Source organism: Saccoglossus kowalevskii, chromosome 21, assembly GCF_978046115.1.
Source record: "Saccoglossus kowalevskii chromosome 21, keSacKowa6.1, whole genome shotgun sequence".
In the NCBI taxonomy this organism is placed as follows: Eukaryota; Metazoa; Hemichordata; class Enteropneusta; family Harrimaniidae; genus Saccoglossus; species Saccoglossus kowalevskii.
The window spans coordinates 26743581-26762575 of NC_140661.1; the positions used below are offsets into that span (position 1 = coordinate 26743581).

At 32.8% G+C, this 18995-nt stretch overlaps 2 protein-coding genes across 7 annotated transcripts in view; one reads left to right on the forward strand and one right to left on the reverse strand.

Annotated features, from left to right (window-relative positions):
* Nucleotides 1-1651, reverse strand: part of LOC100369098 (uncharacterized) — a 106370-nt gene extending 104719 nt beyond the window's left edge. For all 4 annotated transcript variants that reach the window (XM_085495188.1, XM_085495189.1, XM_085495185.1 and 1 more), the window contains exon 1: nucleotides 1366-1651. The gene's annotated coding sequence lies outside the window, so the exon portion shown is untranslated. The remainder of the gene's footprint in view (nucleotides 1-1365) is intronic.
* A 5377-nt stretch (nucleotides 1652-7028) lies between these two features.
* Nucleotides 7029-17943, forward strand: LOC100313658 (myosin alkali light chain). 3 transcript variants are annotated; one of them, XR_014927995.1, is made up of 8 exons: nucleotides 7029-7140; nucleotides 7266-7290; nucleotides 9733-9873; nucleotides 10345-10509; nucleotides 10703-10780; nucleotides 11422-11468; nucleotides 15511-15557; nucleotides 16983-17261. XR_014927995.1 is itself a non-coding variant. In XM_085494751.1 (7 exons), exons 1-6 carry the CDS (start codon nucleotides 7138-7140, stop codon nucleotides 15552-15554), a joined length of 456 nt encoding a protein of 151 aa, XP_085350877.1. In that variant the 5' UTR covers nucleotides 7031-7137; the 3' UTR covers nucleotides 15555-15557; nucleotides 16983-17261.
* The last annotated feature ends 1052 nt before the right edge of the window (nucleotides 17944-18995 follow it).

Here is an 18995-nt window from a genome sequence, read left to right on the forward strand (position 1 = left end):
CTTGTCATGACATTTTTTTTATTAAATGAATTAAATGACCATAAAAGGGGAAAGGTGGAAAAACACTCAATAATAACATTTCTGGATGAAATGAAAGATAAGAGTTGATGGTAAAAACAACTTAATTATTGTTGTTCGACAGCCCGATTCATAGATTGCGTGAATACAATGCAAATACACTGGAAATAGAGCACTTTGTTTTTTTAATAACTATATCTCGGTCACACTCTTGTTACATAACAACCATTTTTAATATCGTATACAGAGATGAAATTTGATATGCTCACATCATCATACGACAAGAAAAAAATTAAAATGACCCAGAGCATGATTGGCCGGGCATTGTTCAAATTCATATCTATTATGATTCATAAGTAAAAATCCATATTTATTGTATCACTGTTCAACCCAATCTCGTATTTATAAATTATTTATTATTCATCATAATTATATTTGAATCAGGTTTTATCGATACTGGATCTGGAACTTATTGAATTATAAGTTTGCCTTCAAATCATCTGCAACAAAATTCCAAGTGTTACAGGAGATTTATTGTTATTTATGTTGATAACTGACAATTTATCAACAAGTATTGGCAGATATACACTACAATGTTTATACAATCACATAGGAAAATGCTTTTATATTGTTGGATCATGACATTTTATCCTGAACTGAACTGTTGCCTGTTTTACAATGTTGTTTTTTTTTGAGCAAAAAGGTTTAAATAAGGTCAACACATGTAACAGACATTCATATTTACAAAGCGGGATTTTAAAACATTTGATTGGGGGAAATGGATGAAAAAACAACAAAAAACATGTCATTTTTATGTATTCCTTACATAACTGTCAACACAAAACGCGACATAATGTTAATTAACCCAATTACCGTGCGAGCTATTTTTAAACGCAAAAAAATGATGAGCTGCTTGCACTTGAGAGAAGCAGAACGCAGGACGGATCAATCCTATCCCCATGTGACCCAAGTGAGTGAGCACACACCAAAATAGTCGAGCAAGCGGCTATTGCGAACATTGTGCGATGTGCACCGTTGGTAAGATCTTGCGTCTTATATAGGTAGGTAGCTGTCGCCGGCGTCCATGTTTATAATCTGGTCACCGCTAGGCGCAGCGAAGGAGGAGGATTGTCACCATCTCAGCTGCAGTTGTTGCGCGCATGGTACATGATGCACACGAAAATGTATCCGAGCTTTCGTGCACCCCCGTTGATCTGACAACCTCCCTAACGTGTGAGTGAGGGGGTTTGAGCACGGTGCCGCGAAGAATGAACAAAACTATTGGCTGTGAAAGCTGACAACTCGCCGAGTGAAATGAAAGGAAAAGATACATGATGGCTATCTTACCTACACTACTGCAGTAATCAGCATGCTCAGCCTCCGATTTCCGTCAAAATCACGCTCCGATAGCCCGACGATTACGGAATAAAATCTTTCAAGACTGTCATAGCACCGAATTAAAAAAGACACGATACGTAATGCTTGGAAAATCTGTGATCACAATTAAAATTCAGCCAGTAATAGTGAAAAGAAATAAAAATGATTATCACAGAGATGCCGTATTCCATCCACCGGCATCGCTGATGACGTCATCGCATACTGCTGCCCACTTTCTGTGACGTCATTTCCTTCGCCATAAATACACAAGTTGAAAAGAAGAAAGTTTTTGCAAGACTCGACTGAAGTGGCAGTTTTCTGTTCCGTGACACAGGAACCGTGCCAATCAAATCATCCTATCATGTGTAGTAAACTTCATCACGGCAATCTAATAATACGTAAACGTACCAGTTCTAGCTAAACCATGCTTATTTCAAAATTGTCAACTTTCGCTTAGTTGTATATTAAATAAGTTCGTAAATAAATAACTAAATAAATAACTAAATAAATAACTAAATAAATAAATAAATAAATAAATAAATAAATAAATAAATAAATAAATAAATAAATAAATAAATAAATAAATAAATAAATAAATAAATAAATAAATAAATAAATAAATAAATAAATAAATAAAAAAAATAAATAAATAAATAAAAATAAAAAAATAAAATAAATAAATAAATAAGATTTACAGATTTAATTTGTGATATTATTTAGATAATATTCAATACCCACAGCCTATATACTAAGTTCGAGCAATTTCATACTTCTGAAATCATCGCAAACATATTTTTGCGACGCGAAAAATAAAATCACCGACCCATCCCGACTGAAGAAACTGACCACTGATTAATCCGCCGAACGCCAAACCGGCTGTATGCAAAATTTATTTAGGCCATTTTTTTTTTAAACATCGTTGCACTCCGGACTTTTTGATGAGATTTCTAATTTGACCAAATTTCTGCAAAAAACGTGGAAAAAATTATGCAATTTTATTTTGTAGCAAAATACGGAGTTCATAGATAGTGTAATGTATAATCAATATTAAACAAACTGAGCAAACCTTTGTATCTTTTGATTGTCAAATTCGGTCACTACGTGGTGCACACTTCTCAGACGAAACAAATGTTTATTAAAAACCAGACGCTGTTTGGGTGAGGGCGCAATATCATACGATGCACAGTCAAGCGCTTCAAAAGATTGAGAAAAATACCTCGGTTGATTAATAACTTCTTCTTTAGTCCACAAAAGAAATGAACAGCTTATCTCAAACACTATTAGACTGGAAGTTTTTTTTAAAGACAAATATTTAAAAATAAGCAAACGAAATTATGTCACGATGCAGACGATTTGTATATACCATCGTTGAGCGCATGTTACGATACGAGGGGTTGGCCATTGGAAACTCTGGGAGAAAAAACTTTGAAAATTAATCGTTTCCTCATTTTTTAGTTAGATTTTAGGACGATGCTGTTGTAAGTTTTGTTTGATTTGTTTTTGCTTTCTTTGCTTTTTATTAAATATATTTGTTTTCTGTAATTTTCCCTTTATTTTTTATTTTTTTATGTATGCAGATTAAGTACTAAAATTTTGTATACCATCCCTCCAAAAAGTAGAATGTTGAACGCCTTATTACACATTTCGATCACGGCCATCGCAGTTCTACGTCACCAATCTGTCCGACATTTCTTGTGAAGGTCGCATAGCTCGGATAACTACACTAGTGTGGGGCCGGGCTTCGTCAAATCACCAGGTGCTAGCAGCAGCTGCAAGGCCGCTTCGCAATGACAAACTCGCTGCGTATGGTGGCATGATGATACCGTGATACTACTGTGTTCGCGCTGAGACTCGCTACATGCTGTGCCGGGATAGCATACTTACCGCATTTGAGTGTACAGGCTCTGATAACAGCACGTGGTGATATGGTAATTACAGTAGTTCACAACCAACTTAATGATACGCTTTCTGAATCACGTTATAAATTAACATATAATCACATGCAATTGTTGTGTTCATTTGCGCCATTAACCCGGAAATGGCCGAGTTTAAACCCCGATGAGAGGGCTATCAGCAACGACATAACTAGTACGTAACACTTATATCCCCACTCATCGACCATTTGCATCAGGTTTGTAAATGAATTGTGGTCATTTGCGCGCCATGGTTGACTTATTTCAAAATACGTGCTAAAAATGTCTATATATAGTTTATAAAATGGATATCTGTGTATAATTTATATTTATGCGATTCCCTGAAAACAGATAATTTAATTTAGTGATGTTATTAAAAACATAGCATAACAGTAAGAAAATTACCAGCTTATCCCGATTATGGAAACATTTTTGTTTTTGGTCGTGACCACTTAAATATTCAAGTACTGATTTACAACCTTGCAATTTTGTACACATAGTTTTAAATTTGACAGACTTCAAATTGACCTCTGACCTCGAGGTCTACATTAGATTATTCATTGTTTCTGCATGTGAGATGGCTCGAAGAGTACACCGATCTACAAGCTTGAAAATGTTTATTTTACAACAACTTAGAAAAGTTGGGACGAATGGTTTCTCTATTTTTTCTCTATTTACTTTTGAAAATAAAAACTGAGCTGATAAGGACGTCGTGTTCTTGGTTGTATTTTGGTTTTGCCCAGCCCGAGGATTTGGCTAATGCGTTCTTGATACACCGTTCGTTTACATCGCGTTTCCTAGCGACGAAGGGATTCTGTGACGTAAATGGGTGTAACGATTACGTTCATATAAGCAATTTTGTTTTGATCTAGGATCATCCGTCAATAAAAAAATACTTTCTAAATGACGAACTACACAGTCAAACATTGATGTATATTTAGCGAGATTGCTTACGCCATCTACGTCATGATGACGTCACAAATGTGCTTCGTCACTAGAGGGTGCAGCTATATATAAGGTGTGTTGCAAATTGTAGTGTTCTCTACCTACCGGAGAGAGAAAGAACACACAGATAATGGCATTCAAAGCATTTTTCTTTGTCGACTCAATTTGGAATCATTACATACGCGTTGGTACATTGCTACGATTATTGCTGGTTTCTACATTCGAGTTTAGAGTCCGAGTTTGAATAAGTATATGTCCACATATGAAACATTATGAAATCGGTTGTGTATTTGAATTTTCCAGATGGAGTCAGAATTGTTATAAATTAAACGATTGTAAGATTGCTTATGTTTGCAGACAGTGAAGTAAAGTTTTGAAAATGTCACAGTTTTATAGACCATTGCAAATTGATTTAAAACAGCCATGAGTGATAACACATATTTTAGGAACAAATATGGTCGTAAGTGCGAACGAGACTGTGTACTAACAAAAAGACGTGCCTGTGTGATCAGTTCTAGTATCTAGTGTCTTGTGCTAACTTAGATTAAATTCGTCAGAATAAATTCGTCCGTCAAAATACAAAATTCGAAAAATATACAGTATACAAAATGGTACTGCCGCAATTTCGCTATTTTGAATCTTAGAAGTGTCTACTTAATGATCATTATTGCAAATTGAAGTTTGAATGACCTCATCCCACAGTGTTCAAGTGCTTAATAAATTAAATGTAGGATTGAATTGTCACGATCGCGGTTATGAATTGCCAGCTAGTTAAATCTGAGTCCATATGTCGAGGAAAGTAACAGTATATTTGGGAATGTTCATTTCCAAGAAAAAGTTTTAAAAACTGGTACAATATATTTATGTTTAAATACAATAATTTATATGAATTATTATTAAACAATTTCCGTTTGAAACAACATAAAGTGTTTCTGACTGGAGCCTATGATGTCGTACACAACGCATGTACTAACATTCCATTTTCACATCATTCGAACCATTTTTCTGGTATATGTCGTATGGAAATCTGCCTGGGATACCTAAATTGCCATTACGAAATCTTTTGCAATGTTTTACGAAACTTGCCGAAATTTTTTTTTTATTATTATTATTATTTTTGCGGCGTAATTCAATGGTTAATTAATTGAATACATTTTCTTGGCCCATATTTGAAAGAGTGGCACTTATGTAAGTAAAAATAAACTTATACTATGTTTTATTTGTCAGTTTCTTGAGTGTTCTATGATGATTAATGTCGTACATGTTTTAGCCTATAGAAATATAATAACACCTCGGTTGTTTTTTATCCATATTTGGGTAGGGTGGCATTTTAATCTAAAAAATCGCAGTTTGGTGATTGGAAACAGCTATGAATGTAAATACGGCAGAAAATCATCAAAATCGATGGGAAGTCATTCTGATATGGCCAAGGTATATTCATCTATCACATGTAACACATGTATAAACTTCGCATTACGCCATCAATTTCCCAGGTGCTTTATGTTTGACTTCCTTTCCGTGTTTCCTTAACTGAAACAATGACAAAATATCTGTTTTATCAGTATTAATATAATAAGTATAATAACGGGGTATTTATTAACATCGTCAAAGTTCTGTGGGCGGGACGAGCTAAGACAACTAAGTATAATGTCACAAATGGAGTACACTCGTTCAGATATTGAATGACACGAGAACCGCAGGCATGAGTTGAGTTCAATACGCGAACAACGCACGACACGCTGGAGAATGTACTGGCCAATCACGTTCAACTGATTCTGTTTATGCATGTGTACACGTGTTTCTGGATTTGTTTCATTATTTACATGATCACTACGTAGAGCTAAAAAGTTCTATAATCACATGCACTGTTGTAACTACGAGGTCTAGGATGGATACATCGAATATGCAATGTCAATTATTGAGATGCGACCCAGCAACGATCCATAATATCAATAGCTAAACAAAATACAAGCAAGATCCGCCGTAAACTGTATGATTTTGTCAATGATTAACGAAAGGTTACGACACTCGTCCCCATCAAGCCCTCGCACCAATTCGGGTTTCAGCCAGGAAGTATTAAATAAGTTGAAGACTGGTTGCATTTCATCTCAAGTGCTGGCTGTTTATTTACCATGTCACCCGAGGATGGAATTTCGCGTTGATTTCACATTTTCATACATGAATAGAAAATAAACAAGTTGTTATTGTATATGACTATCTGAGATAATACCATGCTGAGACTGGTCATCTAAGAGAAGAGAACAAAAACAAAATAGGAGACGTTTTGAATATGGTAATTTATTTATTAATTAATATTGTATCCTCAATCTCAGATATAGATAAGATATACTTACAGCTGTTTAGAAATAATATATGCAAACATACTTGTACACCACGTCGATAATAGTGACGTCACAACACACACACCCTATGCACTGACAACAAGTACATAAAACACGAATAATTAAAATACGAATAATTAAAATCTTCAAGGCTGTTATTCCCGAGTGGATTAATATTTAGAACAGTGTCTTAGTTCATATACAATATTGAGTCCTTTAATATACATAAATAAAATTCAACTTGACTTCCATTATAGTACATTGACGACTGTGACCGTCCGTTGAAGTTTTTCACCTCTGGTCGATGCAAACAGATGCATGTACTAGGCACAAGAGGGATGGGAACATGTAAGCGCCTCCCCCATGCAGCGACCTAAAAAGGAAACGAGCCGACCTGAGAGCGAGGCTGTGTTTGATTGACAAATAGTTGCCATACCAAGGCATTCATTTAACTCATACCACCCAGCATTCCACGCGCACTCTCACTCCTCAGAGCCAGCCAGATCAAGAAGCAGCTACCAAGAACACTGACAGAAGCCAACATGGTAAGAAATTATCTGTATGGCACTGAAGCACCGTCGAATTTTAAAACATGCAAAAACTACACTTTCGTGATTCATCGCAATACTAAAAAAGGTGTTTAATTTTGTTTTCATTTCTCTTTTCACAGTCTCTCTCAAACGAAGAAATTGAAGGTAAGTGTTCAACCGACCTTGTTCAGTGGTATCTATACCATTTGTCCGAATTACTTGTATGTTAACATCGCGCAAGAATATTATAAGTTTTAACTTAAAGTTGCGTTTAAGGCCGCGGAGTCTGTCACTGTTACCGCACCTCCCAGAAGAAATTATTTGATAAAAACTACCAATGTCGATAGACATTCACCGTAACATCACTTCTAGGGAAGACAGTTGAGGTGAAACTTGATATACAAGTTGTACAAGTGAATGTTAGTGAAGTATGTCACGCTTTAATTTCGTCTTTACTTAAAACGTCTCTCATGCTTCAACAATGAGACACGACGATGTGCATCATTGAAAATAAGTTGTATATACCATCCAGGGTAGGTTGGAACTATTCAGAGTATGGATTCATAGGAGCTCAGACAGTTTTGTTTGTATGGATTGTTCGAAAGGAATAATGTCCCGGGTGGTTTCATCAGAGACTTGCCGATTCTTTCACTTCTAACTGTATCAACAATGGGTAAAAAGGTAAAATATACTAGTAGTTGTCAAGACCCACACATACAAGTATGCGTTATTACAGGTCCCAGTACAAGAATAGTTTTCCGCAATGGGGCCAGGGGTATTTCTCATCACCCAGTTAACCAAGAATTGCTTATAGATGCTAGATATTTCTCCGCGACTTATTTGATAAAAAGTCGTGAAAAAATATTAATGGTTCTATGTCACCATTAGTTTTCTGCTGTAATATATCCCAATTTTAAAGATAATATCAGTAACCATTTTCAATTTGTTTATATCTGAAGAACCTCTGTTAGTTTATGGGGGCGTCCATGATGAATCGGGGTGCCGGTCCTCCCGAGTATTTACTCTGCGTGCTTTTAACGATCGTTTTTCGATGGGGTTGTGTTTGCATTTGTTTACTTTAAGAGTTTTAAGATTTGAGTACTTCCTTTCCGTTTTAATCCGTCCTTTTTAAATATCGCTTCGTGTTTTAAAATCTGAGGGGAGAATAGCGAACCACCTCCATTTTATAGTGCTATATCTGTCTGTTGCGCGTGCCGTGATTGGTCGGTATTTAATTTTTGAGATGCCATAAGATGATAACTGGGGCAGAGTTAGGGAGTCTGGTTGCTAGATATCTTCTCTCATTTCGTATGCCCAAATATGTACATGCTCTTCTTTGGTACTTTAGGTTCATATATTTAGCTAGTTCATTGTCTGTCGTTCCTGAACTTGAACTGAAATTACTTGAACGTTAGAACAATTTTTTTAATCATAATTTTGACGATCCATCATTAAAATAAATATAAGAGATGTATAATAATTTGTTGTGGGGAAAAATTCGTGTAATTTATTTGCATCAGCTGGTGACGTACAGCCGTGACCCGTAGTGGCATCTTTCTTACCCACACTGCATTGCGGCTACAGGAAATGGAATGGGCTTCAGTTCTGAAGTACATAGATTTTTGAAGGGCATACTACACACTAGTTAAAGAAAGTTTGCTTTCTTAAAACTTACTCTAACTGTTGAAGTCATGTGACATGATTTTGGGGCGTGGACTACTCTATGGAATTCATTTTTAAAATCTTGAAAACATGTGATGACACTTTTTTTGAGTACTTCAAATGCTTGGCTGCTACTGTAAAATCTGTATTAGAAGCTGTGGCGTCTATTAAAATGGTACAATGCAACAGAGGGGATGCAGCTTCTATTAGAGCATCTACACATATGAGAAATGATGAATTTTTTGGTTCTCAATTGTTCAAAAAGAATGGGTGCGACTTCTATTAGGGATGCGGTTTCTAATACAGATTTTACGGTATATATCATTGGCCCTTCATTCAGTCTGTTTGTCCGTTTACATGTGCATATTTCATGACAGAAATATAAATTTCATATTTCAATATTACAAACAAGAGAACTATAAATTTTAAATTGATTTTTATATAAAATATTCATAAATGTTTTCTAGCTTTCGATTGATGATTGAAAATATCTCGGCAATCATTATGCTTCAGTGACAGTAAACCACCCATATAGAATGTCCTTAGCATGCCTGACACTAAATTTCTACCGATTAAACTTGCGAAAACTCATTTACCAAATGCCTTCTATATCTAATTAGTATGTCCTCTATGGATTTGACAGAAATGTCGTGGTAATCCTGAGATAAATGATTTTTAAGATATTTTACAAATTTTTATAATACTCTAGTGCATGAATAGTTTCATTAACAGTTGAATTCAACCAGCCAATCAACGAACACAGTGTCTAACAAAGTCATTAGAAAAACTTTTAATATAATTCAATTAAAAGTGAATGCTACCATTTGAATTGTGATATTGGGTATCTTTGAATATGTATAACTATGAACGGAATACCTTTGTTGCATTGAAAGTACCTAAATGAGTTGGCTTGTCATAATGTTTTATAATTTATTTTAACCACAGAGGCCAAGGACACATTTTCCCTGTTTGACCGAAAGGGAGATAATAAAGCTGCTTGCAGTCAAATCGGGGATATTTTGAGGTCCATGAATTTAAATCCAACAATTGCAGAAGTAAAGAAGCTCACTGAAGGAAAGGGAGCTGGTATGTGATTATTTACATCTTATTTTGGTTTTATTAATTATGATAGTATGAATAATTTATGTTTCCAAATTTGGTCTTACCAATTATTCATGTTATCATATTTGGCTATGATAATTATTCATGTTACCATATTTGGTTATGTTAATTATTCATGTTACCATATTTAGCTATATTAATTATTCATGTTACCATATTTGGTTATGATAATTATTCATGTTACCATATTTGGTTATGTTAATTATTCATGTTACCATATTTAGCTACATTAATTATTCATGTTACCATATTTGGTTATGTTAATTATTCATGTTACCATATTTAGCTATATTAATTATTCATGTTACCATATTTAGCTATGTTAATTAATCATGTTACCATAGTTAGCTATTTCAATTATTCATGTTATCATATTTGGCTATTTCAATTTATAATACTATATTTCTAAGTTCATAATTTCTGTTTGTTTTCCAGATCACCGTTTCTCATTTGAAGAATTCCTTCCCATGTACCAGTCAAGTGTAAAATGCAAAGACCAAGGAGAGTTTGAAGATTACATGGAAGGTTTAAAAGTTTTTGACAAAGAAGGAAATGGCCTTATCAGTGGCGCTGAGTTGAGACATGTGATGGGCACACTTGGTAAATCAACATTTTCTTAACTAAGGGATAAACCATTGAAAAATAAAAGGATATTACTAGAAAGAGGAACTTGCTCAATTCAGATATTAAACAGGGGTTTCAGTAAGAGCTGAATTCCCCATTACTATAACAAGGTGATTTCTAATCAGTTGCCATGGTGAATTCCTGTCTCAAATTTCCTTTCTTTCCTCAGGTGAAAGAATGAGTGATGATGAGATTGAAGCAGTATTGGTTGGCTTTGAGGACGGAGATGGCAATGTCAATTATGAAGGTATGCCAATTATATCCATGTTTTTGTTTTTATGTTCTCGTTAAACTCTAAATCTACAATCAGTGACTTTACTGTCCCAGGGTAATGTACATACACTACCACAGGCTGCTTATTTTTAGCATGTCTTAGCATAGGTTTAGCTGAAAAGTTATGTCATTTAAAGTTTATTTATTTCAATATATCATCTATATGTGTTTGCTCATTGAATGTATAATATTTACCTTTACCTGTGTTCCACATATTCTTTGACAGTGGGGATGCCTGCTACAGTCCTGCTTTCCTTGTATACAAAATAATTACCATACTGCCACAAAAAGATTTAAAAATAGTTTTTAAGTTAACAAGATATTGTACTGTACTGGTCTAAATAAGGAAAAACTGTACCATATTTGGAAAAATGTAAATTAGCATATTGAAAATATTGTACAATTCAACAATGTATCAATGAAATCAATATTTTATGGTTATATTGTATATTTTGTTACCATGGTGATATATACCAAATGTATATATTTAGTAACCATGATGATAAATGCTATGGTAACCAAGGTGATATATATTTTGTAACTATGGTGTAATGATGCATATGGTAACCAAATTGATATTGTGTATTCCATATTCTGATCTTACTTTTGTTTCAGACTTTGTGAAGTTTATTAATAAAATTGAGCCGATTGATCTGTGAAAGGTGGAATATGAAAAAAAAAAGTTAAATTTCTTATGGCAATTTAATTTTTTTTTACAAAATCAAATTTGAGTGTTCTTTTTTAAACAGGAATAATAAAATTCCTACTGATGATGAGCTAATAGGGATTGTGGTCATTTGCTTTTAATATTAATCTTCCCTTAACCATTTTATGAATACTTTATATTTTCTTATTTGGCATATAAGGCAGGGTAAATAAGAACTTGTTCATATATGATCACATTGAAACCTGTCCTCTTTGCTGGATGTGTGTGCCTTGTAGAAGTTGATATGTGTTTAATATGAAGAGTATCATCAACTTCTCTGAAACTTATGGATGGACACGATGGAAAGTGGAAAATTTTAAAGCACTATAAATTCTTGATATTTTTATGCATGAAAAATTTCATTAAATGAATGACAACATGCAAATAAAAATAGGGGTATTTGAACTTGTTTCCTTGGAAACAATAACTTTGTGATTTTCCAATAGCGTTAAGTCCTAATTTGGTGGCCATTTTGGATTGGAAACAGGCCAAATTGCATACAAATAAGATTCATAACACCTAGTTTGGTTACACCACGTTTTTCTTTCAGAATTTCAAAAAGCCGGTCACAAAGAATGATTTATGAATTATTTGTAATTTGGATTAGTATGAACATTCAGAATTAAAGTTATACTCTGAATATTCATGAATATTTATTGGAGTTCTGGATTTATTCTTAGATTGTAACATACTTTATAGTATGAATATTTGAAATTTGTGAGATTTGGAACTGAGAATTGTTAAAATGAAATTTGAACAAACAATAAAATGGGAAACTGATAATAATATTTCTGCAATTCTGCAAGTTCAGACCATCAAAAAAAATTACATAACAGTAACAGGAACCCAGTTGAACATTTTAAATGATCACAGAGTGCAAATTAACTTTTTAGACAATTTTAAATTGGTGTGGTATACATGGCTTGTGCCTCAAGATTTTCTTGGTGGTTTACTGAATTTTTTTTATTGTAGGGGTAATTACTGCTGATATTAAACCATTGGCCATTCAGCAACAGACCACAGTCCCATTTTTTATCTCCGCATGTTCTAAAATATTTCTCCATAGTGTATTATTTTAAATAATGACATTTTTTTTCTAGAACGTTTATTTTTATTCTGATCGCTATATTTTGATCAGTCTATCAACTCTTCTCTTCTTTAATAAATAAAAGCGACAGAATCGTCACAACACGTCATGTCCGATATTGGTTCTATGTGACGACTCTGACACTTTGTACTTTCTAGTAATCAATTTTGAGTGCATTAAAACATTAGTTTATTTAAAAAGACCAAATATGTTATCTTTCTGGTTGTTTAATACATTTTCAAGAAAAAAATATTGAATTTGGTATAGTTTGCTTGTTTGCTGGGAAGCAAGGTTTTTGCAGTGTGCAACAAAAGTTTCAAGATTGTCAAAAGAAATTGTTCATTGTGTAGTAAAAAATACAACAAACTCAGAAATGTTCAAGTTTTGGTATTTTATCTAAAATATACTGGTTATACCTTTCGTGAAGGAGATGCTGTGGTTTATAAACTTTGCCTTATTTAGGAGATTTGAAGTCATTATAGTTTGGTACGGCTGACATGGGTTACTGTAGTAGTAGTATTTTTTATTGAAGCTTGTTGGTTAGTCTGTTTGTCAGGCCGGATAAATGATAGGTTTATGTGTTATGTAAATAACTAGAGGTCAAATCAGGGGAAAATAAGGTTTGTATTTTACAAACTGACAATTATTTATTGTTTAATATCGAAGTTGAAACTATTCTGGAAATTCTTGTAACTTTATTATACATATACAACAAATTTGAGGGGAAAAAAATATTCATTTTTTTGGTCGAATGAAAATTAGTGTCATAAGCAGTATTTGTTTGGCTTTTTTATCAGAATTATAGAAAGACAAAAATAATGGAAATACATTATCATGAAAAAATCGAAAGCAATTTTAATAACAATATTAATGACAATTAAAAAAAAAATTAATGTGCATTAGTTTTGAGACCATAATTGTGTAGAAACTTGATTTCTTCTGTTTTTTTGTGGGCTAAATATACAAAAAAGAGACCAAATTGCTGTCAATTTGTATTGATGGCAGCTTCTGTAAAGTGTACATAACTAAAACACAACATCTGATTCCTTTTTTTAAAAAAAACAATGCTATAACCAAATCAAGTGATTTTTCACAGTCTTTTGCATGTTGCACATTTGCACATTTGTCATGTTTGAATTGAATTTATTTCTCTATCATGTCTCTTTTTTTTCATCAGTGTCAACTCTGACCTTATTATCACCATCTCAGAATATCTTTTGATCTTTTGTTGTTCATAATACCAAAATATAAATTTTGTTATATAAAGAACTTTCAAAGGTTTTATCAAAGACTTATAAGATAATACCGTAATATGCAACTGGTGTTACCAGTATATATAAAAAATCATGTAAAAAATTTGAGATAATCACAAATTCCAAGACAAATGTTCATTCCAAGAATACATATGCAAATGCCAGTCTATTTTTGTTTTTAGTTTTTGTCTTGATCTGTTTATTCTAGTACCCTTGTGCATTTGCATATCATGTGTTACATGTGTTTTTTGCATTTTCAAATACTATCCCAGTTATCTCGTTCATTTCTGTGTAAGCAATCAACATTTTCAAAGCGTTTGCTTTGTTCTGTGATGCTACTGGTTTGAAATATTGTTGATTGATGCAAAATCTTCTTTTCATACTACCATATTTATATAAGTTGTGAAACCTTATCTCATAAATCCTTAAAATATTAATTATATTTGCTGTCTTTATCTGTTTTGCCAACTATTTTAGTGCAAATTTGATATCTGATATTTTTAGATGGTGGTGTAAGTGTTAAAATAAGGTCTATGGTTGGGGCTATTTGTAAACTAATTTTCTGAATAATACCATTGTTGGGGGAAAAATAGATTTCCTGTTTTCTGGTTTTAAGTCTAAATTATTTGATGTTTAGGAAGAAAAATCATATGAGAAAAAATCATATGAAATTGATTTAACCCAAAAAATCTCTTTCCTACTGTAGATTGAATTATTTTTATTGTCAACATTTGCTGCAGTTTGCAAGGTCAAATTTCCAATTCTGGTTAAGGGGTGGACCGTTAGAAACTAAGATTGGAGATGATTGAATTTAAATAAATAATCTGCACTGAAAAATAAAATAAAACCTAGGAAAAATGACTGAAAAACATCATGTTTAGACGCTTGATAGAGAAAAGCAAAAACAAAATTGACAGCAACATAATCTTCATTTCCACTGAGTTTCTAATAGTTAGCCTGCATTAAAACTCACTGATAATTCCTGACTTGCAGCAAAAATTGTCTCATGAAACACAAATTTTCACAGTTAAGTTTACGTTTGTAACACAGAAAATGAGTTCCAAGTAAAAATAAAGTGATGATAATCTACATTAGCAAAAAGTCTTTGGTATAATCTGCACACTTGTCGTGTCGCATTGTGTTTAATATGAGTGTAATGTATACAAAGTTATTGTACACTTGTTTTCATCAAACTTGAACGTACGCTGCATGGCGAATGTGGTATTTGAAATTAAATTGCAGAATCAAGTTGAATTACTGCGCAATTATATCACTAAATGTACCAATATTCAGCTGCTACTGGAACCAACAATTTTACATATACTGCACTTCTTTTATTAAAACTATTACCTCATTTAAATTTACCGGTATATAACACAAAATTCATAATCATAATCATAACAATAATTTGAATTCAAATGTGCCATCGGATGTACGAACAAACACTGCCAGTGAAATCATATTATTAACTTAGTTTGTACTGCAATCTTTATAAAAATGAAATTTTGGCAGTAACCGCTGATGCTACAATGTTCATTTCCTGAATGTGGTTAAAGATGTGGTTAATAATAAGATTTTAACGGTATATGTTGTTTAAAAGTCTTGTTTACTGCAATATAATAATTTTGTCCATGCATTTGTTTCCTATTTTTTTACAGAGTTTGTGAAGCATGTTAGCAAAATCGAGGAAGTTAATGTATAGAAGGTGGCCTAAAAAATTCCAAAAAATTAATATTTTGTTTTTAATCCTTATGATTTTTTTTTAAAATACTGATTATTTTTTTCAAACAAATCGGGCATGTCTAACTTTTTATTTATTCAGTTCTAACTGCTGTACGCTTTCCTGGGAAATTTATTTGTTTCGATAATTTTGATTTAAGGAAAAAAAAAGTTAAGATAAATTTCCCAGTGAATATTCCATAGAGTGTCCTAATATATCAAAATAATCTTCGTCTTTGACTCATTCAGAGATGTTTTCTTTGTAATAATTTCCTTTGCAAATTCTCTTACCATATTTGGAATGTGTGGTTTGACCTCATTTACATAACATAATATTTGACCTCATTTGCATAACAGTTTGTGTTATGCAAATTAGCTTGGTCAAATTCAGGTCACATGGTCAATTCACATACAAATATGGTGGATGAATTGGAAAGGAATACCAGTGTTTACATTATTCACAAAATTTATTATTTTCAACTTTCAAAAACTGACATCTTTTACACAGATTCATTGGGGACCTTCTTCAACTGAAAAGTTGGTACTATTACTAATTTACCATCATCTATTTTTATTATTATTTCTTTTCTTTCAGTTCTGCTGTTTTTTTAACCCTTTGAACACTTCTGATAACTTTCACACAAAAAAATGCATAATTTTTTCCATATTTTTTTTTAAAATTTTGATCAATACTTGCAGCTAAAGGAAAATTCTGTATTTTTTATCAAAAATTGACCAAGATTAAGAGAAAAAAATAGAAAAATGTGCAAAATGTTGCATTTTGGTGAAAACAAATATGATGTTCAAATGGTTAATAATAGATTTACATATTTCATTTTACGTATTAATACTTAATCTTCAGCAAACTCAAAGATACACTTACTCTTCATCATCATTGTTCACAAATTTGTACAAAAATTCCAGGCACTGCCGTTTCGAGTTAAAAGCTGAAAAAAAAACAAATCTGCCATAAAAGATGATATCATCATCAATATTACAGCAATTGTATACAGCCCTGAACTTACTTCTCTCCTCCCTCAATACACCTTTCTAGATTTGTTTCCATAGTGATATATTTTCCCATGTACTCTCATTAACTTTTCAATTATGGTATCTCAGTACTTAAAATCTTATGGACTTCATTCATGGAATCTGAGGATAAAAACAATCTTTTTCTAGCAGGTTACTGTAAGCTAAAACGGTTAAATTTCACTGAAATTTGCCCAAATATTGAGAAAGAAAATGCACTCCAAAAATCTCTGAAATTGGTCAAAACAAAATAATTCCAATGAAATAAGCATAAAGGGCACCAGCTCAAGCCCATCAGTCTTGTGAACTATGATGGTGTATCAGTAAACATCTACACTATGTATTTCAGTTACTAACTTCCTGTTTTTTTTTGCTTTCACAGATTGGGTCAAACACATCATGACACTGCCGACATATAACTAGTATCCTGTCGTATGTAGAGCCTGTGGCCTATTTCGCTACCGTATATTTTCTTACCGAAATTAAGTTGAAACAAAACTTGATTTTTCTTTGTTTAACAACGATAGATTTATAAAAACTGAACTTGACCATTAGGCAAATAGATAGAACATTGAAAGTTTTGTTTCGGGACGAAAGTATACAGCAACGAATGTGCAATGAAAAGTATAATTTAAACTGAGTTATTAATCTGGAAGATAAATGTAAACCTCCTATCGTGGCAATAATTACCGATTTACCTAACAGTCTCCATGCCAACACAACTGACCTTTTATACCAGCCAATAATATCTGTCATATTCACTGATTCTGATTGGATGACATTATTGAGTTGTGATGAATAATTTGTAGTAGTGCTTGTCTGAAAAAGAAGACAAGTTTTCTGGGTATTGACAAACATTTAGCCAATCATTTTGTGTACAGTGTTTAGTAGATGTAGTTCCTTGCGTTCATTTTTACTGTATCAAAAAAAAAATATTTTTTTCACATATATTATTTGTTCGGGTGGCTTATACTACTTAGTTCTATTCATCATTTGGTCGCCATGGGAACATGACGACAATTTCGCTATAGACAGTGCATTGTGTCTTTTCTCTTATTTTCAAAACTACTTTCCCTCTCTTATCTTCTCATATTGCTAGATGTCTTGTAGTATCTTCTTTCAGAACTGTTTCTCGATTTCTAGGGATTTGATGCATGTTCACATGACGACCATTCTTAGAGAGCAAAATACCATGATAACAGTTCATGCAAGCTCAACAATGACTTGCAATATTCCTGTGTACAATTTCATATTTCAGATGTATTTTCAAAATGAAATGGAAAATCCTCTTTTGATTTAAACATTGTTTTTGTCAGGAATAAATTGCTTTCTGAATTTTAAAATTGCAATTTGTGTTTATTTCTGACTTGTGATGTGTTTATTTCTGACTTGTGACTGTTATGATATGTTTCCAGCTGTGGACCATTCTCAACTTGTCCTTTTTGTCCTTTGTTGATTTGTTTCTATGATATTTTTACTTTGGGGGGGTGTATTTAAAAAAAATACTTAAATACATAAAAAGTCGCAAATATTGTAAATTGGATAGAGTTTGAGCTATTGACCCACAGTGAGATATAGTTACACATGTACTGTATTAGAAGCGAAGCACACATAACATGACTTCTATATTTTATCCTAGACACCTCTGTTACTTAAGAACAAGTATGGTGGATGTTTTTTTTTTATTTGCTTTTTCCACTCAAATAAAAACAAATCTATATCAGTTTAAAAATATGCATCGACTTTAGACATCCAAATTGATAACCTAAAATATAATATATTTTCCCCGATGGTCGGTACTACTATGAAAACCATACATACATTCAAGTTAAAATTTATGCTAAAACTGCAGTGCCAAATCTAATTGGTTTATCCTTTACCTATTGTAATGAGACATCAGAATATGGCAATGCTGTAAATATGGGGTTCTCACCACAATTACAACTTCATGTGTGGGTTCGTTTTCGGCACTGATTAATATAATTTGGTTAATTTTCAAAACAACTTGAAATATGCTTGTATTCGAATTTCGTTATTATATGTGAATATATATTCCAGAATAACCAAGCCTTAGATTTGTGAATGTCCATTTCCAATTACACGTATATAATAATATCATGGAAGTAAAGACTAATTGTGGTGTTAAACCTACAATCTGCCAATTTGCTGTTACTGAGGACCCCCCTGGTCTATACTTTATTATCACTACTATTTAGTAATCACACACACAGTTCTTTGATAAACCTCACTCACTCCATATAAGTGTTAATATGAATCCCCCGACACGTGTAACTGTTCCTCCTACTCCTTTAAACGTCACAGTCCTTCCTTCCCATTAACGTTATTCTTGACAGTTCGAAGAAAAAAACAAAAGGCCTGATAAATGCTGACAGAG